Source organism: Salvelinus sp. IW2-2015, linkage group LG33 (genome assembly GCF_002910315.2).
Source record: "Salvelinus sp. IW2-2015 linkage group LG33, ASM291031v2, whole genome shotgun sequence".
In the NCBI taxonomy this organism is placed as follows: Eukaryota; Metazoa; Chordata; class Actinopteri; order Salmoniformes; family Salmonidae; genus Salvelinus; species Salvelinus sp. IW2-2015.
The window spans coordinates 28,431,656-28,456,443 of record NC_036872.1 but is presented as its reverse complement, the minus strand read 5'-3'; the positions used below and the strand labels follow the sequence as shown (position 1 = coordinate 28,456,443).

The window sequence follows — 24,788 nt, the reverse complement described above, 5'->3', positions numbered from 1 at the left end:
ATTGTTTTATTTCACTTTTATTTAATATATATTTGACTTGCTTTGACAATGTAAACATATGTCTCCCATGCCAATAAAGCCCTTTGAATTGAATCGAAAGAAAGAGAGATCCTGAACCCCACCCACACATGTGTGATAGGACGTAAAAAGTCACGTGATGGTGCATTGTCATACCCGGTAGACAGTGTGGTGTAGCTAGCTGGCTAGTTGCTGCACATTTCAGGTTATGACAAAACACACAGGTAATGTAAGTCAACTTTTGTGTGACTTTAATTTGATGTCGCAGTATAGCACAGTGTATTCACGGACATTTCTGTGTATTCGACAATTTGGCTAAAACAGCTCAATGAGAGTGGTTGAGCAGTATAGGGGTTAGCTAAATGGATTAGCCTACTGTGTAGCTAGCTAGCTTGCTAATGTTATTGAATCAACTCGAGATCGGAAGGTAGCTTGGGCTTTGAGTGTCATTTTGCTCAATCTATTTTTAGTAAATTCAAAAAGAGTCAAATTAAATTAGCTTCATGGTTAGCTAATGTGGCTAAGGAAAACAGTTTGACGTTCCACAGATTGGTAATCTGAAGATGGCTTCTTATTTTGATGAGCATGACTGTGAACCAACGAATCCCGAAGAACAGTACCGTCAGAATGCACTACTAGAACTGGCCAGGTGAGGTTCAAAGAGCTACCAAACTAACTAGCTAGCAACCCAAGTGATGCAACACAATCCATTCTGTATTTTGTATCCAATATCCTACATTAACTGTCTGCCACTGAGAGACTGACATCGAAGATGTTTTATAACTAAATCAAGATAGACCACAGCCTGTCGTTTCCAATGGGAACAAATTAGTCATAGTGTACAGAACAAGCAATATGGGCAGAGCCAAGCACGAGCTAGCGAGATCCTATTGGCGCGTTTTAGTTCGGTTAGGGAACACCTCTTCTGTGAAGTTTTCGTGTGATGTAACTCAATTCGCCTTTGCACTCCTTCTAAACAACGCAGTTTTTTACAACTTTTGCAAAGGGTAAAGTCTACAAAACATAATCCACTCTGTTCATAACAGATTTTAGTTTAGGGAACAGAACTTTATTGAGATACATTTTTTCATCGATGAGAAAATTTGCAGAATGTCGGCTAAAATCTATCTTTTTCCATATTCTGCCGGGCATTGGGCTTCTTCTCACTACAATATTTGGTAATGAGTGGAAACGCCAAGCGGATGCTTCACATTTATACATCCGGTGAAATATCTATCTCATTGATCTATCTGTGCTGACATTGCCTGTTCTTTTTCTTCGGTGGGGTTTATCGGCAGTTGGCATCCAACGTTATGGTGCCTTACCACCACCTACTGTTACATTGCCTGTTGACCTCTGTGTAGGTCTTTGATGCAGGGCCTCGACATTGACTCAGGAGCGTTTGATCTATCGGACTGGGACCAGCGTCTTCCTCCCCCAGCTGCTAAAACAGCTGTCCAAACCTTACCTGTGGTTGTCATATCCCCAGAGCAAGCAGGTAAGTCCTGCTGCACGAATAAGCTACCCTCTAGCTAATTACCTGTGAAAAACATTTGGGAATTATAGGCTACTATCAAAATACTATGCTGTCTCACGTGGTACCCAATTTTAATTCATTATAATTGCATGCACGACTACCTCTGTAGTCTGCAAGTGTAGTCAGTTGTCTGTGGATGTTTCAGACTGTGTGATGGAACTTGCTCTCTCCCCCCTCATCTAGACAAAGGGCTGAAGTGTCCTGTGTGTCTGCTGGAGTTTGAGGAGCAGGAGACGGTGAGGGAGATGCCCTGCAAACACCTCTTTCACTCTGGTTGTATCCTGCCCTGGTTAGGGAAGGTGAGGGCCTGTCCACTGAATCGTCACACACACACACACGGATACATTTTTCACATATAGGTTTGATGGTATGTACAAATGAATGTACTAATTACCTGAAGTGTAATTACTTTCTGAAGTGTCTGTCCTATATCTGAAAGATAGAAATAATCATGTTTCCTGATCTTTCTTATATTTATTTAACCCCTTATTTTTGTCACTAAAACAGTCTACATATATAGAGTGCATTCGGAAAGTATTCAGACCCCTTGACTTTTTCCACATTTTGTTACGTTACAGCCTTAATCTAAAATGTATGAAATCCTTTTTTCCCCTCATCAATCTACACACAATACCCCATAATGACATTTATATATATATKATTTGTTTTTTACAGATATCCCATTTACATAAGTATTCAGACCCTTTAATCAGTACTTAGTTGAGCACATTTGGCAGTGACTACAGCCTTGAATCTTCTTGAGTATGACGCTACAACCTAGGCACACCTGTGTTTGGGGAGTTTCTTCCATTCTTCTCTGCAGATCCTCTCAAGCTCTGTCAGGTTGGATGGGGAGCGTTGCTGCACAGCTATTTTCAGGTCTCTCTAGGGATGTTTGATCTGGTTCAAGTCCGGGCTCTCGCTGGGCCACTCAAGTACTTTGAGACTTGTCCCGAAGCCACTCCTGTGTTGTCTTGGCTGTGTGCTTATGGTCATTGTCCTATTGGAAGGTGAACCTTTGCCCCAGTCTGAGGTCCTGAGTACTCTGGAGCAGGTTTTAATCAATAATCTCTCTGTACTTTGCTCCGTTCATCTTTCCCTCGATCCATTTGAGTCCCAGTCCCTGCCGCTGAAAAACGTCCCCACAGCATGATGCTGCCACCACCACCATGCTTCACCGCAGGGATGGTGCCAAGTTTCTTCCAGATGTGGTGCTTGGAATTCAGGCCAAAGAGTTCGATCTTGGTTTCATCAGACCAAAGAATCTTGTTTCTCATGGTCTGAGAGTCTTTAGGTGCCTTTTTGGCAAACACCAAGCGGGCTGTCATGTGCCTTTTACTGAGGAGTGGCTTCTGTCTGGCCACTCTACCATAAAGGCCTGATTGGTGGAGTGCTGCAGAGATGGTTGTCCGTCTGGAAGGTTCTCCCTTCTCCACAGAGGAACTCTGGAGCTCTGTCAGAGTGACCATCAGTTTCTTGGTCACCTCCCTGACCAAGACCCTTCTCCCCCGATTGCTCAGTTTGGCCAGGTGGACAGCTTTAGGAAGAGTCTTGGTGGTTCCAATTTTCTTCCATTTAAGAATGATGGAGGCCACTGTGTTCTTGGGGACCTTCAATTCTGCAGAAATGTTTTGGTACCCTTCCCCAGATCTGTGCCGTGACACAATCCTGTCTCAGAGCTCTACAGACAATTTCTTCGACCTCATGGCTTGGTTTTTGCTCTGACATGCACTGTCAACTGTGGGACCTTATATAGACAGGTGTGCCTTTCCAAATCATATCCAATCAATTGAATTTACCACAGTTGTACTCCAATCAAATTATAGGAAATGGAAACAGGATGCACCTGAGCTCAATTTTGAGTCTCGTAGCGAAGGGTCTGAATACTTATGTATGTCATATCAGTGTTCTTTTTTAAATGAATTTGCAAAAATTTCGTTTTAGATTAAGGCTGTAACGTAACAAAATGTGGAAAAGGGGAAGGGGTCTGAATACATTCCGATTGCATCGTATAGTGTACTTCCATACATTTTTTCAACTGGTACCGGGGGACCGTCAGACAAGTCTTGTGAGGGCATCCTAGCGCAAAACAACCGACATGTTCGTGCGAGTCTCACCTTTCCACAGAGGGGTCATATTAGTGTGTAAACTGTTAGGACGCTACAGGCAGAAGTTGGCAGATCGGCTGTACCAACTTCAGACGAGTCCCAAGACGCTTATGGGGATCATAGATCAAAACGGAGAACACCCTGTCTTTGTGAGAGTCTCATTTACATTTACATTTAAGTCATTTAGCAGACGCTCTTATCCAGAGCGACTTACAAGTTGGTGCATTCACCTTATGATGTCCAGTGGAACAACCACTTTACAATAGTGCATCTAACTCTAAGGGGGGGGGGGTTAGAAGGATTACTTTATCCTATCCTAGGTATTCCTTAAAGAGGTGGGGTTTCAGGTGTCTCCGGAAGGTGGTGATTGATTCCGCTGACCTGGCGTCGTGGGGGAGTTTGTTCCACCATTGGGGTGCCAGAGCAGCGAACAGTTTTGACTGGGCTGAGCGGGAGCTGTACTTCCTCAGAGGTAGGGAGGCGAGCAGGCCAGAGGTGGATGAACGCAGTGCCCTTGTTTGGGTGTAGGGCCTGATCAGAGCCTGAAGGTACGGAGGTGCCGTTCCCCTCACAGCTCCGTAGGCAAGCACCATGGTCTTGTAGCGGATGCGAGCTTCAACTGGAAGCCAGTGGAGTGAGCGGAGGAGCGGGGTGACGTGAGAGAACTTGGGAAGGTTGAACACCAGACGGGCTGCGGCGTTCTGGATGAGTTGTAGGGGTTTAATGGCACAGGCAGGGAGCCCAGCCAACAGCGAGTTGCAGTAATCCAGACGGGAGATGACAAGTGCCTGGATTAGGACCTGCGCCGCTTCCTGTGTGAGGCAGGGTCGTACTCTGCGAATGTTGTAGAGCATGAACCTACAGGAACGGGTCACCGCCTTGATGTTGGTTGAGAACGACAGGGTGTTGTCCAGGATCACGCCAAGGTTCTTAGCGCTCTGGGAGGAGGACACAATGGAGTTGTTAAGCAAGCGTGATGGCAAGATCATGGAACGGGCAGTCCTTCCCCGGGAGGAAGAGCAGCTCCGTCTTGCCGAGGTTCAGCTTGAGGTGGTGATCCGTCATCCACACTGATATGTCTGCCAGACATGCAGAGATGCGATTCGCCACCTGGTTATCAGAAGGGGGAAAGGAGAAGATTAATTGTGTGTCGTCTGCATAGCAATGATAGGAGAGATCATGTGAGGATATGACAGAGCCAAGTGACTTGGTGACTTGGTCTCATCTTTCCATAGATGGGTCATAATAGTTTGCCTAACCGTTCTGACGCTACACACGATTTTGTGAGACCGATTTACCGTTCGGATGCTACAGACAATTTTGTGAGAAMACCGATTTTCGGGAAGTCTCATGGTCTGACAAACACCGCTCTATCTCTGTCAACTTTCACTGCAGATGTGGAAGTGCGACTCTGGCGGATGTGGTGGACTGAGATGCATCCAATGCAAAAAAACATATCTCTAGCTTAAACTGGCAGATTTTTATGGGGATTGTTTCATTATGCTTATTTAGATTTCCGGAGGGCGCGGGTCTTATGGGGTTAACAAGTGACATAAATAAGGGATCATAGCTTTCACCTGGATAATCTGTCATGGAAAGAGTTCATAATGTTTTCTACACTCAATGTATAATCGGTCTTCTCACAAAATTGTCTGTAGCATCCGAACGGTAAATCGGTCTCACAAAATCGTGTGTAGCGTCGGAACGGTTAGGCAAACTATTATGACCCATCTATGGAAAGATGAGACTCTCACAAAGACAGGGTGTTCTCCGTTTTGATCTATGATCCCCATAAGCGTCTTGGGACTGTCATTTAGCAGACGCTCTTATCCAGAGCGACTTACAGGAGCAATTGGGGTTAAGTGCCTTGCTCAAGGGCACTTCAACAGATTTTTCACCTAGTCAGCTTGGGGATTCGAACCAGTTACCTTTCGATTACTGGCCCAACGCTCTTAACCACTAGGCTATAACCCTTGAAGAATCCCTCTAACTCTTGCTGTCTATCATCACAGACAAATTCTTGCCCGCTATGCCGTCTCGAGCTACCAACCGACAATCCAGAGTATGAAGAGTTCAAGAAGGACAAGGTGGGTGTGGAACTAGGGTATCAGTCATTATCCTGGGAAATCGAATTCAAAGTGCTTTTCCCTTTTAGAGTTGAAACTTGGTATGCGTCCCAAATGGCACCCTATTAACTGTAGTGGTCTATGGGCCGTGGTCAAAATAAGTAGTGAACTGGATAGGGAATAGGGTGCCATTTGGGACACAGCAATGGTCAGCGTCAACCCGTTACTAAATGGAGCATTTCTGTCTGTTACAGGACAGGAGAAAACAGAGGGAACACAGACTGGAAGATCTGCATGGAGCCATGTACACATAACGGCTCAGAGCACACTGCTTATTGCTGATTTCACCTTTCTAGCGTTGGGTCGCGATAGAATTAAGAATTGACAAAAGCTGCAAATATTATGTAGCTATTATGTTTTATCGTATGTACTGTAAATATGTCAGTTTTAAATACAGTCAATTGTACAAAGACCCATTTTGTGATACAGATTGAAATTATGGATGATCATTATACAATGAAAGGAATACTGAGACAGTTGAGTCTGTTTGAACTCTACATTCACTGCCTTAACACATCATAGCATTTCTTCCTTTTCGCCAAGATGCAATACATTTACCAAACAGATGATTAAATGGCTTTTCATGGCATATGTTTTGCTGGCCTCACCATATTTATCAGACTTTAAATTCAATCTGTTTATAGTGTTGATTGCTTTGGCATCGTCATTAAAGGCCCAGTGCAGTCAAAATTCTGTTTACCTATGTTTTGTATCATTTTGTACAACAGCTGATGAAACACACAAAATATTTGTATATATTTCTTTTTAATCAGTGTTATTGGTTATAGATGCTGGTTATAGATGCTGGTTAAAAATACAATCTACACAGGACTTTCTAATCAGCAGGAGTTCTGGTTTTCCATGGTGACATCACCATGCGGTAAATTGGATAATAGACCAATAACAAAGAGTTCCAAACCTCAGTTTGAATAACTGCTCGTTTTCAGTTTCCCCCTCCCCACTCAGACCACTTCCAGACAGTCCTAGCAAATTTCTTGCTTGAGAAATAGTTGTTTGCTAAAAAAACTATTTTGGTCGATTTTACTGTAACCTCTATTACAGTACGGTACTTAATTGTTATATTGATATAAAAATGGCTGCATTGGGCCTTTAACACCCTACCTTGGTATAGGGTATTGAAGAAAGCTTAAGGAACAGCACTCAGTACACACTCTACCTGTGATAATACACTGAACAAAAATTTAAACACAGCATGCAACATTTTCAAAGATTTTACTGAGTTACAGTTTATATAAGGACATCAGTCATTTGAAATAAATAAATTAGGCCCTAATCTATGGATTTCACATGATTGGAAAACAGACGGGCATCTGTTGGTCAGATCCCTTAAAAAGAAAATAGTGGGGTGGATCAGAAAACCAGTCAGTATCTGGGGTAACCACTATTTGCCTCATGCAGCACGACACGTCTCCTTTGCATAGAGTTGATCAGGCTGTTGATTGTGGCCTGTGGAATGTTGTCCCACTCCTTCAATGGCTGTGCGAAGTTGCTGGATATTGGCGGGAACTGGAAGACGCTGCGTACACGTCGATCCAGAGCATCCCAAACATGCTCAATGGGTGACATGTCTGGTGAGTATGCAGGCCATGGAAGAACTGGGACATTTTCAGCTTACAGGAACTGTGTAGAGATCGTTGAGACTTGGGGCTGTGCATTATTCAGCTGAAATATGAGGTAATGGCAGCGGATGAATGGCATGACAATGGGCCTCAGGATTTCATCACAGTATCTCTGCATTCAAATTGCCATCAACAAAATGCAATTGTGTTCATTGTCCGTAGCTTATGCCTGTCCATACCATAACCCCACCACCACGGGGCTCTCTGTTCACAAAGTTGACATCAGCAAGCAGCTCGCCCAAATACATGCTGTCCGCCATCTGCCCGGTACAGTTGAAACCGGGATTCATTCGTTAAAACACACTTCTCCAGCATGGCAGTGGCCATCAAGGATGAGCATTTGCCCACAAGTCGGTTACAATGCCGAACTGCAGTCAGATCAAGACACTGGTGAGGACGACGAGCACACAGATGAGCTTCCCTGAGACTGTTTCTGGCAGTTTGTGCAGAAGTTCTTCTGTTGTGCAAACCCAGTTTCATCAGCTTTCCTGGGTGGCTGGTCTCAGGCGATCCCGCAGGTGAAGAAGCCGGATGTGGAGGTCCTGGGCTGGCGTGGTTACATGTGGTCTGCGGTTGTGACGCCGGTTGGACGTACTGATAAATCCTCTAAAACAATGTTGAAGCAGGCTTATGGTAAAGAAATGAACATTACATTCTCTGGCAACAGCTCTGGTGGACATTCCTGCAGTCAGCATGCCAATTGCACACTCCCTCAAAACTTGAGACATCTGTAGAACTATATTGTGTGACAGAACTGCACATTTTAGAGTGGCCTTTTATCGTCCCCAGCATTAAAGTGCACCTGTGTAATTATCATGCTGTTTAATCAGCTTCTTGATATGCCACACCTGTCAGGTGGATGGATTATCTTGGTAAAGGAGAAACTCACTAATAGGGATGTACAGTGCATTCGGGAAGTATTCAGAACCCTAGACTTTTTCCACATTTTGATACAGCCTTATTCTAAATTGGATGAAATAGTTTTTTTCCACTCATCAATTTAAACACAATACCCCATAATGACAAAGCAAAAACAGGTTTTTAGAAATGTTTGCAAATTAATAAAAAATACAAAGGTGAAATATCACAATGGCACAACTATTCAGACCCTTTGTTGAAGCACCTTTGGCAGCGATTACAGCCTCAAGTTTTCTTGGGTATGACGCTACAAGCTTGGTACACCTGTATTTGGGGAGTTTCTCCCATTTCTTCTCTGCAGATCCTCTCAAGCTCTGTCAGGTTGGATGGGGAGCGTCGCTGAAAAGCTATTTCCAGGTCTCCAGTGATGTTCGATCAGGTTCAAGTCTGGCTGGCCACTCAGAGATTTGTCCCGAAGCCACTCCTGCATTGTCTTGGCTGTGTGCTTAAAGTCGTTGTCCTGTTGGAAGGTGAACCTTCGCACCAGTCTGAGGTCCTGAGCACTCTGGAGCAGGTTTTCAGCAAGGATCTCTCTGTACGTTGCTCCGTTCATCTTTCCCTCAATCCTGACTAGTCTCCCAGTCCCTGCCGCTGAAAAACTTCCCCACTTGATGATGCCACCACCATGCTTCACCGTAGGGATGGTGCCAGGTTTCCTCCAGATATGACGCTTGGCATTCAGGCCAAAGATTTCAATCTTGGTTTCATCAGACCAGAGAATCTTGTTTCTCATGGTCTGAGAGACCTTTAGGTTCCTTTTGGCAAACTCCAAGCGGGCTGTCATGTGCATTTTACTGAGGAGTGGCTTCAGTCTGGCCACTCTACCATAAAGGCCTGATTGGTGGAGTGCTGCAGAGATGCTTGTGCTTCTGGAAGTTTCTCCCATCTCCACAGAGGAACTCTGGAGCTCTGTCAGAGTGACCATCGGGTTCTTGGTCAACTCCCTGACCAAGGCCTTTCTCCCCCGAATGCTCAGTTCGGCCCGGCGCCCATTTCTAGGAAGAGTCTTGGTGGTTCCAAACTTCTTCCATTTAAGAATGGAGGAGGCCACTGTGTTCTTGGGGACCTTCAATGCTGCAGAAATGTTTTGGTACCCTTCCCCAGATCTGTGCCTCGACACAACCTGTCTCAGAGCTCTACAATTTCTTTGACCTCATGGCTTGGTTTTTGCTCTGACATGCACTGTCAACTGTGGGACCTTATATAGACAGGTGTAGCATCGGTCCTCAGATCCTCAAAAGGTTCTACAGCTGCACCATCGAGAGCATCCTGACTGGTTGCACCACTACCTGGTATGGCAACTGCTCGGCCTCCGACCGCAAGGCACTACAGATGGCAGTGTGTACGGCTCAGTACATCACTGGTGCCAAGCTTCCTGCCATCCAGGACCTCTATACCAGGCGGTGTCAGAGGAAGACCCTAAAAATTGTCAAAGACTCCAGCCAGCCTAGTCGTAGACTGTTCTCTCTGCTAACGCACGGCAAGCGGTACCGGAGCACCAAGTCTAGGTCCAAGAGGCTATGAAAACAGCTTCTACCCACAAGCCATAAGACTCCTGAACATCTAATCAAACGGCCACCCAGACTATTTGCATTGCCCCCCCCCCCCCTTTTACACCTACTCTCTGTTGTTATCATCTATGCATAGTCACTTTAATAACTCTACATGTACATATTACCTCAACTAACCGGCGCCCCCGCACATTGACTCTGTACCGGTACCCCCCCTGTATATAGTCTCGCTATTGTTATTTTACTGCTGTCTTTAATTACTTGCTTTTATTTCTTATTAATTTATTTTTAACTGCATTGTTGGTGAAGGGCTCGTAAGTAAGCATTTCACTGTAAGGTCTACACCTATTGTATTCGGCGCATGTGACTAATAACATTTCATTTGATTTTGTGTGCCTTTCCAAATCATGTCCAATCAATTGAATTTACCACAGGTGGACTCCAATCAAGTTGTAGAAACAGGATGCACCGGAGCTCAATTTGAAGTCTCATAGCAAAGGGTCTGAATACTTACGTAAATAAGGTATACGTTTTTATCTGTCATAAATTTGCAAAAATGTCTCAACTTGTTTTTGCTTTGTCATTATAGGGTACTGTGTGCAGATTGATGAAATGTTTTATTTAATCAATTTTAGAATAAGGCTGTAACGTAACAAGTGGAAAAAGTAATGGGGTCTGTATACTTTACGAATGCGCTGTAAATACATTTGTGCAAACAGTGACAGAAATAAGCTTTTTGTGCGTATGGAACATTTCGATTATCTTTTGTTTCATCTCATGAAACATGGGACAAACACTTTACATGTTGCATTTATATTTGTATTCATTAAGGACCAATCTCACAGCTGTGGTTTTTCTCAGGTCCTCTTGAGCCGAACTGTAAACCACTCAATCTCATTTCCTCAAATATTAAAACGTTTGATATAGTCATGTTATATTTACCCCAAAGAAAATTATCCAGCTTTTTTCACACAAAGTCCCATGGGTGGTTATAAAGCATGTATAGCATTGTTGGTCTGGTTAGCCAAACTGGTTTATGCTTTATGTCCATTCGTAAACATATGACAAAATAACCTCCAACTGCTGACTCCTGTGATTGAGTCCTGAAAATAGACAGTTGCTCTGAAATGCTAACGGTACTCAACTATTTCAAGGCAGGGATAATTGGTTCTGCCATATTTCTCTGACTACAATGAAGGGATTTCTTGTAGAGAACAGAAGTCAAATAATTGAGGAAAGGTAGCCTCAAAACCTGAGTGATCTTGCAATATCACACATTGCAGTTAGTCTGGTTTCACAAGGCAGAGAGGAGCAGTAATTTTGGAGGGGTTGATGTTCTGGGCTCAATGGAAGGCCTAACGTTGATTTGCCTGTATTTGTCAGACCTAGCCTCTTCAACCATGCCAAGTGGTCTGACGCACCAGGGTAACCCTTGGTAGCTACAATGCAATAATAAAGAGTTGAGTCAACTTATGCAATATTGATTAAATAGACATTTTCAGTGGGTAGTCTGCCAAGCCATCCAACTGATTTTTCTGAGAGGATGCAGCTGATACTCATCCCAGATCAGTCATGTCGAAACAAACCATTTACCAATCTTCTGCCCAAAAATAAACCATACAAGAGCAGATCATTTGCTTATAATTCAATTTTATTTCATATTTGAATATAAATCTGACAAAATAAAATTGGTAAATGATAGATCAGCATACACCTTTAGAGACAATTTATAAAAGAAAATGCTTTGTTTGCTTTTTGGGGGGGGGGAAGGTATCATCTTTCCTCCCATTATATAGAGAAGAATTAGAGTAAAATACATGTTTTACATAGTCATTTTATAATCTTTGAAAACTATTATATCTTTCCAAGACATTTGATCTGCATTGCTGTTAGTCTTTTGCAACTGGAATTGGTATTCTCTCACACAAAACGCACAACTAAAAAAGTTACAATAAGTGCAGGAATTGGAACAAAAAAGTACATAAATGCCATATCACGTTTTGGCCTTGTCTACTATAAAGAGAAATGTTTACACAGAATAGTTCCAATCCCGTGTAGGTACATTTTCGTCAAAGCTGCCGGTTGAAGTCTAACCTTGATACTAAGTTACAGTATGGTGAAATACATCACAAAATAAGGTTCTTTGAAATCAAATATTTGAAAAAAACTTTGGCTGGTAGAGAATGAGGGGGAAAAAAGCCAACAGAATCAAACTGAGTGAACTTACACTGGAGCTATAGAATGTTTACATCAGAAACTACCAGTATGCTTTCATTTTGTATTTTGTGTGTGGCCTGGCTGTTTTATAACATAGCCAACCCACCAAATTCCAGTGTAGATTCCTATCTTTTTTGGAAAGAAGAATAGGAAATACCAGCTACGCATCTGCTCAGCATCTGCCTTGGAACAACAAGTCCTCACAATCACAGAGGTAGCTGACATGAAGAAAACTAAACATTTAAAATAGTTTTGTTGGCTGAAACACCATTCAGTGATTGTATTGTACAGTTGAAAATATACCAGACACACAATGGCCCAACAGAAAATACTGGGTTAGTGATAATGTCATAGATCACTAATGTTATAGGGGCCCACCCCCTAAAAAATTCAATTTTTTAAAATTTCAGGAAATACATAGGCATATAAAGTTCTTTATACATTTGCGTAAAGAAATCTGCCAGTGAAGCCCCTGGGCAGTTGGGGCCCATTTCAATTGAAACCCCTTAAACATAGGCCCCAGGGACTTGGCTATTAATGACTTGCATTTGATTTCTCTCTACGGAGACAATCATTGGCCTCAAGGTGGCGCTGGTTAACTACAGAAATACGTTTTCTCCTGGTGACCCTCACCTGGGGCATATTTGGTTGGTAGTCAGTCAAAGTTGAGAGGTTTATTCTGAACCATTTCAACTCATTACACTTAGATGTTTGGCAATGAGAAATAAATAAGGTTATATTGAAAGGGGAACCTGATCCTAGAGCAGCACTCCTACTCAGACTAGAGGTCGACTGATTAAATAGGGCCAATTTCAAGTTTTCATATCAATCGGTATTTATGGACGCCGATTACATTGCATTCCACGAGGAAACTGCGTGGCAGGCTGACCACCTGTTACGCGAGTGCAGAAAGGAGCCAAGGTAAGTTGCTAGCTAGCATTAAACTTATCTTATAAAAAACAACTAGTGATTATGTGAAGATTGATTAACTACACATGGTTGATGATATTACTAGGTGAACTAGCTTGTCCCGCGTTGCAGATAATCAATGCGGTGCCTGTTAATTTATCATCGAATCGCAGCCTACTTCGCCAAACGGGGGATGATTTAACAAAAGAGCATTCGCGGAAAAAGCACAATCGTTGCACGAAATGTACCTAACCATAAACATCAATGCCTTTCTTAAAATCAATACACAGAAGTATACATTTTTAAACCTGCATATATTTAGTTAAGAAATTCATGTTAGCAGGCAACATTAACTAGGGAAATTGTGTCACTTCTCTTGTTCATTGCACAGGGTCAGGTTATATGCAACAGTTTGGGCCGCCTGGCTCATTGCGAACTAATTTGCCAGAATTGTACATAATGACATAACATTGAAGGTTGTGCAACTTAACAGCAATATTTAGACTTAGGGTTGCCGCCCGTTGGGTAAAATACGGAACGGTTCTGTATTTCACTGAAAGAATAAACGTTTTGTTTTCGAAATGATAGTTTCTGGATTTGACCATATTAAATGACCAACGGCTCATATTTCTGTGTTTATTATATTATAATTAAGTCAATGATTTGATAGAGCAGTCTGACTGAGCGGTGGTAGGCAGCATGCTCGTAAGCATTCATTCAAAATGTACTGRGTTTGCCAGCAGCTCTTAGCAATGCTTGCTTCACAGCGCTGTTTATGACTTRAAGCCTATCAACTCRTGAGATTAGGCTGGCAATAGTGTCTATTAGAACATCCAATAGTCAAAGGTATATGAAATACAAATGGTATAGAGAGAAATAGTCGACGCGTCTTAATTCCTATAATAACTACAACCTAAAACTTCTTAACTGGGAATATTGAACCACCAGCTCTCTCATGTTCTGAGCAAGGAACTTAAACGTTAGCTTTTTTTTTTTTTTTTTTACATGGCACATATTGCACTTTTACTTCTCAAACACTGTTTTTGCATTATTTAAACCAAATTGAGCATGTTTCATTATTTATTTGAGACTAAATAGATTTGATGTATTATATTAAGTTAAATAGAAGTGTTCATTGAGTATTGTTGTAATTGTCATTATTTAAAATATATATTTTTTAAAGAACCTTGGTACTGGCTTTTTTTGGACATCCAATAAAATCGGGATCGACGTTGAAAAATCATAATCGGTTGACCTCTATCTGAGACGCTCTATAAATACATCTCATAAATACATCTCACTCAGCACATTAATAACAGGCTTTGAGAAGTCTCTTACGGAGATTGTATTGCCCACAGTATCCAAATCAGGCTTCCAAGGAACCAGCCTGGAATCCATCCATTTTCTTTCTCTTTCTCTTGCATTGTTGGGAAGGGCCTGTAAGTAAGCATTTCACTGTTAGTCTACACCGGTTGTTCACAAAGCATGTGACATAAAATTTGACTTGAAATAATATATATATATATATAAATAAATAATCTCCAAATAAGACCGTTCAATGAGTCATATTTGCACCTTTCAAAATGGATTGTAGCCAGTGGAGGCTTCAGAGGGGAGGATGGCTCATTATGGCTGGAACGGAAGTAATGGAATGGCAAACTCCTGGAAACCATGTTTGATACCATTCCACTCAAGCCATTACCACGAGCCCGTCCACCCCAATTAAGGTGCCACCAACCTGTGATTGTAGCCGATCAGTTGACTTACTTATAATCGTGTACATTACATGTTGTACTATAGCTAAAACTGCAGATCAGAAATTAAGAGCAATGTGTTTAACTATTCATAGAAAGGTCTCAAACACCTCACAAAATGCAGAACACTACTCTGGGATACTTCACTTTGGCAGATGAAAATTGCCATTACCGTACCAAACGAAGATTGAAAACAGTAAGGTGACCTCGTAAAAAAAACACAAGCCATGTAACCAGTAGGTAACAAGTGAGAAATTGAGGCAACATGAATAGGCAATATAAAACAATTCAAGCAAAAGTGATTGAGACGCAGAGGTTGCCCCAGTAAAAGCGGGGCAGAAGAGACCAGCAGGGTTGTGTGAGCATTCTGTCAGCTAGATAGATGTACATAGCATTTCATACAGCTATAAAATGCTATCTAGGGAATAACTAATATAAATCACTAAACAGAGATATAATTCTAAACAATAAGAAATCAAGTCATATCACTTGCCCTTTTGAGGCCGCTATTAGAGGTCTTGGGCAGGTATTGTGCACAAAATGTGTAAATGTTCTTGTCAAATGACATTGCTAATTTCACAAATCCTTCTCCAGTTCATTTATACTTGATTGATCAATAAAAAGGTGTGCGTACAACCTGTTCAACTTGGTCTCAGGGCTAATCGTATTATTCTGTATGTAAATCTGAGACATCAATTATGTTAAGTTACATTATGAATGGAATAGCAGTCGTACAATATGATACAAATTAGAGGACGTATAGTATCATACGTGTTACCCGGTCGTACAATAGCATACGAATTGGAAGACATAACTTATCATACATCTTTGAGGACGTATAGTATTGCACATCTTTATTTGAGACCAGGTTGCTTGTTGCACCATAACAAAGGAGAATTAACATTGGCAGTTAGGGGAACGAATGACAAAGGTTAGGTGGATTTGGTTACGTTTACAATCAGGGTTAGCTAAAATGCTATAGTTGTCCCTAACGTTTCTAAAACATGCAACCTTTGGCTTGCTAGTCTGTCGCGGGTTACGCCCAACCATCCTCTTTAACCAACCTCCCTACTTTAGTTTGTGTCAAGTAACTAAACCATTAGTAGGTATCATACGTCTGGGAGGTGCTCAGAAATACATTTAGTACATTTTGTATTGCTCTGAGGCCAGACTGAACTGTCATGTACATAACGGTATACAATCTATAGTTCCACTTCTCAAACATTCAATATTTTCTATTACGATGCGTTAACATTGGCAGAGTACAGACAAAAGAAAAAAACTCAGTCTGATCAATCCAACGACGCACTCTACTCTCTCATTCAAATTGTAGCGTGCAGAGTTGAATGGCATGAGAGACCGGGCCCCACCACAAGCCATGGCCAGGTAGAGGAAGTCTGTAAAATGTGGCAGAAAAAAACCTAAAAGTTGGCATATAAAATAAACCTTATTTTGTGTCTGTCATCCCAACATGACAAGGATGAACACTGGCAAAAGCCTCAGTGACCGATCTTTAAGAAAGAAGGTATCATGTCAGTGTGCAGAGGCCAGTAGCCATCTTGGAAACAGTCACAGCATCATCACCCCAGATATTTCATCTTTGTGTAAGTGTTCCTTTCTGCTGATGAAGCGAAGGAAATTCAACCGTAGTGGAGAAGCAGATGGCTTATTAAAACACAAAAACTCAATACAGCTATACCGACCCGGTGTGTCACTCTTGTGATTTCCAATGTCTTGTCTCCTCCCTCTGGCTGGCCAGTGCCATCATTGACTCCTGCTGCCTGTGTGGTGGTTCCCATCTGCAGCAGTGTGGTGAACTCCTTGACCCCTGCAGAGCTACAACATGGCTATGCTCTCTGGGGTGCAGTTGAGATGGGTGGATGTGCTGCTTCCTCCAGGGGACTTTAGGCCCTTGGCTCCCATGCCCAGCGACATGGCCCCGGCCGTGCCGCCCATCATGACCCCTGAGTGGTGGTGGGTCTGCTGCAGGCCGACCATCATGGTGTCGTTGGTGACCGTGCCAAACTCGTAGGTGAAGGTGCCGTAGAAGACAAGGATGTCCACGGTGAAGACCCACTCGCAGATGGCTGCTGCATGCTGGAGAACAAAGCTCTCGTGGATGAAGAAGATACCACCTGGGGAAAGAGTTAAGGAGACGCAACAGCCCCATCGATGGAGGAAGAAAGGCCACATCACCCGCAGAGGGTCCCAAATGGGACGAATCACCCGCAGAGGGGAGGAGGGATTGGTTTGGGGGTTTTATGACACCTCACACCAAATTGTAAATTGTATGCAGCAGACGACTCTTTTTGGTCTCTAGTATGGGGGATTGGAATGTCTCTGTTACAGGGACATTTTGCCACCCAAAAACTCTAACGTCCAAAAGTGAACACTGGGACAATACATTTCAACATCTGAATGTGGGGAATGATGAGATGGAATATGGGAAATGAATGTCTATCATTAAAAGGTACAAAAGTGATATAACGAAAATATTGTAACTTGAAGAGCTTTCACACTGTATATCAGGTTTACATCCTTTACATTGTGTAGGAAATAAAATATGAAAATAATATTTTTGTTATGATAGGAATGTGACTAGTTTTCTAACGAGATCATAGTTTTTGATGATGTTTTGGCCCATAACTAGCCACGCCCGAGGGAGCTCAGAGAGCGTGTCAGTATGACAAATGCTCCTTTTAACCAAAGTGCATAAAAGATTGAGTTAAGAATTAACATACCAGACTAGGACTCAAGCTGCAGCTAGGTCTCCATTGGGTCACGACCCTGAAAATCAACACGAGTTGAAGACAACGAAGTAGCCTCTAACAATCAATGTTACGGTTGAGTAGCTGTTCTAAGTACTGTATCTAAGAAAGTGAATTTAAGTAGGACCATCCGGTTATTCTCTTCAAATCATCGTCGACTACACTGCTCTCATCACATCTCTGGGGATCATCGACACGGCTGATTAGCTGTCCTCAGAAGACCACTCTTCCAGAACGAGTGAAAGTAAACAAACAACTAAGGAGAAGGACATTGTGACCTCTTGTGGACAATTAGAGCCTTACACTTACGAACTAAGGAGAAGGCCCAATCGAACCCTTTTCACAAAGGCCTGGGTCCAACAGAATTACAAGACGAAGGAAGACCTTCAACACGTAAATACATGCATTACTTCTTACCCAAAACGGGTGGCAGTTCGGGGCAAGGTTTTAGGATTACTGTGAGTGTAGTTCCCAAATAAATCCAAGTGTAGTCTCTCCTTAACTCTCCATCTTTTTTAACAAGTGTCATATTGTGTAAGTCCGCTAGGGATCCATTTTCATCGTATTAAGTTTCTAATCAATAACCTATACCATGTGTGTATATCCTGTGTTATCATTTAGTTATCATTTAGTTAGTAAATAATCAAATCAATTTGTGTGGTACGGAATGATCACTAAGACTGGGGTTTGTGCAGTTTCAAGAAGTCTGCGACGTTCAGAATGAGACTAATATGAAGTAATGATTAATAACTTATCAATATAACACAAATTGAGTTTCAGTCGGGAGATGGTGACGTTATAAACAACTTCTTCCGTGGTGCCCCAAATTCCTAACGTGTTAATAGTTACATGATCAATTTAATATTGGGTAACAATTAAAACATAGTTATTTGTCAAATAAACTGTCATCCCATTAATTAAAGTCACGTCCCGACACTATGCAGTGCACTACTTTTGTCCAGAGCCCCATTCATCACAGACAGGAACTAGACTACCGCTTACGTGGTTTCACAGACTAGCCATTGCAAGGTTTCAATACAGAAGAGAAATTACACATTAACTGTGCTTGATTTAAATTACATGACGCTATGGAGACATGATCAGTCACCTTTTATTAAATGGTGTAATCCATCATGACCAATATCTAATAACCTACCCCCCACCCCTCCACCAATCCCAGCGAGTCAGGAAGGATACTAAGGACAAGTGAGACCAGGGCTCCTGCGGCCAGCGCCACACGGACATGTGCCATCCAGTAGTCAAGGGCGGTGATGGCCATCCGGTAGGTGAGAACACACTGCAGGCACACGAAGAGCAGACCCGCAGGGAATGCCACGCCCGCGCCAACGTAGTGCAGAGACTTGGCATGGTCAACCTGCCCAAGGAGGGGGGGAAACATGTCAATCCATTTTTTTTAAATTGAGATTGAAAACATACATTTTTATACACAAGTGAAGCTGCTCCGAATACCCAAATTCCATTTACTGTCCCCCTGAACCCGCCCACAAGACAAACTCAAAAACGTCACTCACAACAAAAGGGAGCTAACAAAGAAAATCACTTTAACAACTAAAACAGAAAGGGATTCAAAATGGGTTCTGAAAGGCACCCATGTGGGTGCACACTGAAAGTTGGCAACGCCACTAGTAAGGGGTTATAAAAAAGACAACCACTAGGTTTGCCTCCAAAAAGAAAACAGGATAGGGAGTTAAAAGAATATGGAGCCAAATTTCTTATATAAAAAAAAAAAAAAACTGGAAACACCAAAACTCAGGCTTCTTTCAAAATCACACCTCAGTTTACATGAGGTGTAGCTCTCCCCAACATCTCTCAAGCTCGCCTGGAGCACAGGACCAGCCACTCCTAAATAGCACTTGGGCCAACACAGGTGAAACACCTTCCCACTAATGGGATAGCAACCAGCACATGTATAACATACTGTGAGACTGATGAGATGTGCTAATGAGCTATACGTGCTAAAGTCCAACCTCAAAACATAAAAAACACAAAGCCTGTAACACCCACACCCCTTGTTTTTAACCAATAGACAACACAGGCAATCAGCAGGAGAATATAGCCACCACTTGATAATTGACAAAACTGTAAGTTGTTCTGGATAAGAGTGTCTGCTAAAGGACCAAAATTAAAAATGGTGGGGTTTAATTGACATCAAGTCATTGGGATAATACAGTCACAACTGGAGAGGGACTGGTAGGATAGATATGGAATCAAGATGTACTGTATGTCTAGAGAAGAATTGGCGTGAATCACCTGGAAGTTTCCCACCATGACCAGTCCTACAGCGTTGGTGCAGCCAGACAACAGGGCGTTGGTGTTAATCCAGCAACCGTGGCTGTGCTCAATCACCTGGGCATAGCGCAGAAGGCACACCATCACCACTGGGGGGAGAGCAAGAGAGATGGGATGAAGAGGAGCACAGACAAAGGCAGCAGAGTGAGTGGTGATAAATAAGACAGAACAGGAAGTAATGGAGAAGGGTCATGGATGATAAAATAGGGGGGGCAATAATGGAGGAAAGGCCACATGCATTATTGATTGAAGACCAGAGGCCATTTCAAGCCCTTCTGCACATACTGCTGACTAGTGGCATACACCGATTTGCTATGTAAATCCATCTAGACAAGATCAGTTAGGCCTATATAGGAAATTCTTTTAAATATTTGTTTTTGATAAAAGTTGACAGTATACCTGTGGACTCAGCACCCATTTGCTGTGTCATGGTGATAATGACTACAGTACTAAAAAGGAGATTATGTGAGGTGATATATTTCTTAACACCAATGACAAAAAAAACAAAATGATAGAATGTATATTTATAGGTATTTAATCACCACTGTCAGATCATTATCACCATGACACAGCAAAACAATTCTGCACTGTTGCACAAACAACCAACCTTTCGAATGAGCCAATGATCATATTTGGGCGATATTCCTACTGAGATAATGTTTTTATTACGCCCACCCAGCAGATTGTCGACCAATCGCGTTTATGTTGTCATGCTGCGTCACGTGGTTGCTAAGCTAATCATCATGCAATCCCTTCTCAAAGTCAGTGTATATGTCGAAAACCTGCCTATTTTCCTTGAAAGTACGTAATGTCACGATTCTAAAGCTATATGATACTACAGATGGCAAGTCATTTTTTCTAGGGGGTAGATCAACTTTAATATTGATGTAAACTATAATCTATCTGCAATGTAATTGTCTACATCATTTAAAATTCCCCTTACACAGCACCAGTTTGGACACACTCATTCAAGGGTTTCTCTATTTATTTTTTACATTGTAGAATAATAGTTTAGATGCCAAAGATATGACACATATATTGAAAGTGTTAAACAAATCAAAATATATTTGAGATTCTTCAAAGTAGTCCCCCTATGCCTTGATGACAGCTTTGCACACTCTTGGCATTCTCTCAACCAGCTTCATGAGGTAGTCACCTGGAATGCATTTCAATTAACAGGTGTGCCTTGGAAAGCAATTCCACAAATTAACTTTTACTTCTTAATGCGTTTGAGCCAATCAGTTGTGCTATGACAAGGTAGGGGTGGTATACAGAAGATTTACCAAATAGGGCTAAGACCAGGTTCATATTATAGCAAGAACAGCTCAAATAAGCAAAGAGAAGAATCAACAGTCCATTACTTAAAGGCATGAAGGTCAGTCAATTAGGAAAATTAAGAACTTTGAAAGTTTCTTCAAGTGCAGTAGCAAAAACCCTCAGGCGCTATGATGAAACTGGCTCTCATGAGGACCATTACAGGAGAGGAAGACCGAGAGTTACATCTGCTGCAGAGGATACATTCCTTAGAGTTACCAGCTTCAGAAATTGCAGCCCAAATAAATGCTTCAGAGTTCAAGTAACAGACATCAACTGTTCAGAGGAGACTGCGTGAATCAGGCCTTCATGGTTTAATTGCTGCAAAGAAACCACTACTAAAGGACACCAATAAGAAGACTTACTTGGGCCAAGAAACATGAGAAATGGACATTAGACTGGTGGAAATCTGTCCTTTGGTCCGTTGAGTCCAAATTTGAGGTTTTTAGTTACAACCGCCGTGTCTTTGAAACGCAGAGTAGGTGACTGGATGATCTCCGCATGTGTGGTTCCCACCGTGAAGCATGGAGGTTTGAGGTGTGGGGATGTTTTGCTAGTGACACTGTGATTTATTTAAAATTCAAGTAACACTTAACCAGCATGGCTACCACAGCATTCTGCAGCGATACACCATCCTATCTGATTTGTACTTAGTGGGACTATCATTTGTTTTTCAACAGGACAATGACCCAACACATCCAGGTTGTGTAAAGGCTATTTGACCAAGAAGGAGAGTGATGGAGTGCTGCATCAGATAACCTAGCCTCCACAAAAATCACCCAACCTCAACCGAAATGAGATGTTTTGGGATGAGTTTGACCGCAGAGTGAAGGAAAAGCAGCCAACAAGTGCTCAGCATATGTAAGTACCCTTCAAGACAGTTGGAAAAGCATTCCAGGTGAAGCTGGTTGAGAGAAGGCGAAGTGCTATTTTGAAGAATCTCAAATATATTTTGATTTGATTCCATGTGTTATTTCATAGTTTATATGTCTTCACTATTATTCTACAACGCAGAAAATAGTAAAAAGAGAAAAACCCTTGAATGAGTAGGTGTCCCAAATTTTGACTGGTACTGTATATACACACTTTTTTTGTTATATAATTTTCCTTTATTTTCTCCTAACCCTACCACCCCTCCCCTAATTGGAGTAAACTAATGGACAACAACACTTAGGCTTCTACATACATTTTATGGACAATGCATTGTACAAAAGTCATCTTTTGTTTTTAATCCCATCCTTCAGCTACCCTCAAATCTAATCTCTGAAGACCATCCAGATGGCAAGTTAATTATCTCACATCTGAGAAAAGATTTGTAATGTACTTCTTGTTGCTGAAATTCGTGCTAATGTTGGGTTTTTGAGCTAGCGCCCATTGACATAGCATGGGCAAAGTTTCCCCCATCTCCTCAAAAGTATATCTGCCGTTCCGAATGTTAGACTCCACTCTGAGGCACATCAATCTGCAGGTTGAACATGGTGAGATTGTAGACTCCTAAATTGATAGCGGTAAAGTCACACAAACTGCACTAACTAGCTACGTTACATGCTGATAATGTCTTTTGTTTTATTGCGTGAAGCTACGTTAGCTACCTAGCCAGCCAGCCCATAGAGCAACCATTGCATTGTGGATTTTGTAGTAGACTTGAGCTGCTACAGATTCACAACAATTTTACTACCAATCTTATTATAACGGCAAAATGAAACATGTTCGCCAATTTTTTGTTTGTTATTTCACACTGTAAATTAAAGGAATGAGTGGTTTGGGGTGGATTTTTCCTTTGACCTCCAATATGTCACTGATGAGTGATACAAAGGGCACAGTTTATTGTCAGTGTGAGTGATGACAGAAGAGGGCTGCATCCCAAATGACACCCTATTAATCCCTACATAGCTCTCTGTTCAAAAGTAGTGCACTATGGGCCCAGGTCAAAAATAGTACACTAAAATGGTGAAGAGTTTGCCATTTGGGATGGAGAAGATGCTCTTCTTACCCATGAAGCCTCCGACGTTCCCGATCAGACTGAACAGACAGCTCTCAGGGGGGAAGGAGCCACATTTACTGTACGAGACCAGAGGGAGGAAACAACATGTCACTCAAAACGCATAAGGAATCCACTCACAAGTTGACTATGCCTATATTATGACCATGATTCAAATGTCATGCATGCCTTTTCCTAACAAGGTTGTTACTATTTCACCATTTCTCTTCTGGTATGGTTACAAGACTGTAGGTGAATGTATTATTAGAGAGTGAGAGAGAGGGAGGAAGAGCGAGAGAGACCCTTATTGACAAACAAAAGCAGTCTTCTCATGCTTGGTTGATTTAAAAAAAAAGCGTTGGACACAATTTGGCATGAGGGTCTGCTATACAAGTTGATGGAAAGCAGTGTTGGGGGAAAACATGGCATTATAACATCCATGTACACAAACAAGTATGCAGTTAAAATTGGCAATAAACATCTCTTCAGGGCCAGGGGGTGAGACAGGGATGCAGCTTGAGCCCCACCCTCTTACACTGAGTGTACAAAACATTAGGAACACCTACCTAACATTGAGTTGCACCCCCTTTTGCCCTTAGAACAGCCTCAATTCATCGGGCATGGACTACAAGGTGTCGAAAGTGTTCCATAGGGATACTGGCCCATGTTGACTCCATTGCTTCCTACAGTTTTGTCAAGTTGCCTGTATGTCCTTAGTGTGGTGGACCATTCTTGATACACATGGGAAACTATTGAGCGTGACAGAACCCCAGCAGCGTTGCAGTTCTTGACACAAACCAGTGCACTTGGCACCTACTACCATACCTCATTCAAAAGGCACTTAAATCATGTCTTGCCCAGTCACCTTCTAAATGGCGCACATACACAATCCATGTCTCAATACACAAAAAACTTTATTTAACCCATCTCCTCCCATTCATCTACACCAGTGGAGGCTCCTCACAGGAGGAAGGGGAGGACCATCCTCCTCAGTGAATTTCAGAAACATTTTAGTGATTTATTTTTAACTAAATATATAGTCACGTCACCAAATAATTCATTAAAAACACACTGTTTCGCAATGTACGTCTTCATAACCTCAACAGCACTCTGTAGGGTAGCACCATGGCGTAGCCGGAGGATAGCTAGTTTCCATCCTCTGGGTACATTGACTTACAGTTGAAGTCGGAAGTTTACATACACCTTAGCCAAATACATTTAAACTCTCACAATTCCTGACATTTAATCCAAGTAAAAATTCCCTGTTTTAGGTCAGTTAAGATCACCACTTTATTTTAAGAATGTGAAATGTCAGTATAATAGTAGAGAGAATGATTTATTTTAGGTTGTACTTCTTTCATCACATTCCCAGTGGGCCAGAAATGTACATACTCAATTAGTATTTGATAGCATTGCCTTTAAATTGTTGAACTTGGGTCAAACGTTTCGGGTAGCCTTCCACAAGCTTCCCACAATAAGTTGGGTGAATTTTGGCCCATTCCTCCTGACAGAGCTGGTGTAACTGAGTCAGGTTTGTAGGCCTCCTTGCTCACACACGCCTTTTCAGTTCTGCCCACACATTTTTTATGGGATTGAGGTCAGGGCTTTGTGATGGCCACTCCAATACCTTAACCTTGTTGTCCTTAAGCCATTTTGACACAACTTTGGAAGTATGCT

The 24,788-nt window shown here is 42.1% G+C and overlaps 2 protein-coding genes across 8 annotated transcripts in view; one reads left to right on the top strand and one right to left on the bottom strand.

Moving 5' to 3' along the window:
• The first annotated feature begins 146 nt into the window (after window positions 1-146).
• rnf181 (ring finger protein 181) lies at window positions 147-6,488 on the top strand. 4 transcript variants are annotated; one of them, XM_023979279.1, is made up of 6 exons: window positions 147-247; window positions 567-667; window positions 1,383-1,516; window positions 1,739-1,854; window positions 5,676-5,750; window positions 5,984-6,488. In XM_023979279.1, exons 1-6 carry the CDS (start codon window positions 227-229, stop codon window positions 6,041-6,043), a joined length of 507 nt encoding a protein of 168 aa, XP_023835047.1. In that variant the 5' UTR covers window positions 147-226; the 3' UTR covers window positions 6,044-6,488. The 4 variants fall into 4 exon arrangements, with proteins under 4 accessions (XP_023835047.1, XP_023835049.1, XP_023835048.1 ...); XM_023979281.2 differs by having other exon boundaries at window positions 154-242; window positions 552-667; XM_023979280.2 differs by having other exon boundaries at window positions 162-242.
• A 9,087-nt stretch (window positions 6,489-15,575) lies between these two features.
• LOC111957958 (transmembrane protein 150A) overlaps window positions 15,576-24,788 on the bottom strand; it is an 18,537-nt gene continuing 9,324 nt past the window's right edge. For all 4 annotated transcript variants that reach the window (XM_023979074.1, XM_023979073.1, XM_023979075.2 and 1 more), the window contains exons 5-8: window positions 23,124-23,191; window positions 19,778-19,905; window positions 18,704-18,881; window positions 15,576-16,873 (exon numbers count right to left, since the gene is read on the bottom strand). In XM_023979074.1, the coding sequence (XP_023834842.1) occupies window positions 16,575-16,873; window positions 18,704-18,881; window positions 19,778-19,905; window positions 23,124-23,191 (673 nt within the window). In that variant the 3' untranslated portion in view covers window positions 15,576-16,574. The remainder of the gene's footprint in view (window positions 16,874-18,703; window positions 18,882-19,777; window positions 19,906-23,123; window positions 23,192-24,788) is intronic.

Excerpts from the sequence above, each read along its gene's own strand:
- rnf181 (XM_023979278.2), top strand. The coding sequence starts at position 227 with ATGACAAAACACACAGGTAAT. Across the intron at positions 668-1,382 it reads GCACTACTAGAACTGGCCAG|GTCTTTGATGCAGGGCCTCG; the intron begins GTGAGGTTCAAA and ends ACCTCTGTGTAG. Across the intron at positions 5,751-5,983 it reads AAGAGTTCAAGAAGGACAAG|GACAGGAGAAAACAGAGGGA; the intron begins GTGGGTGTGGAA and ends TGTCTGTTACAG.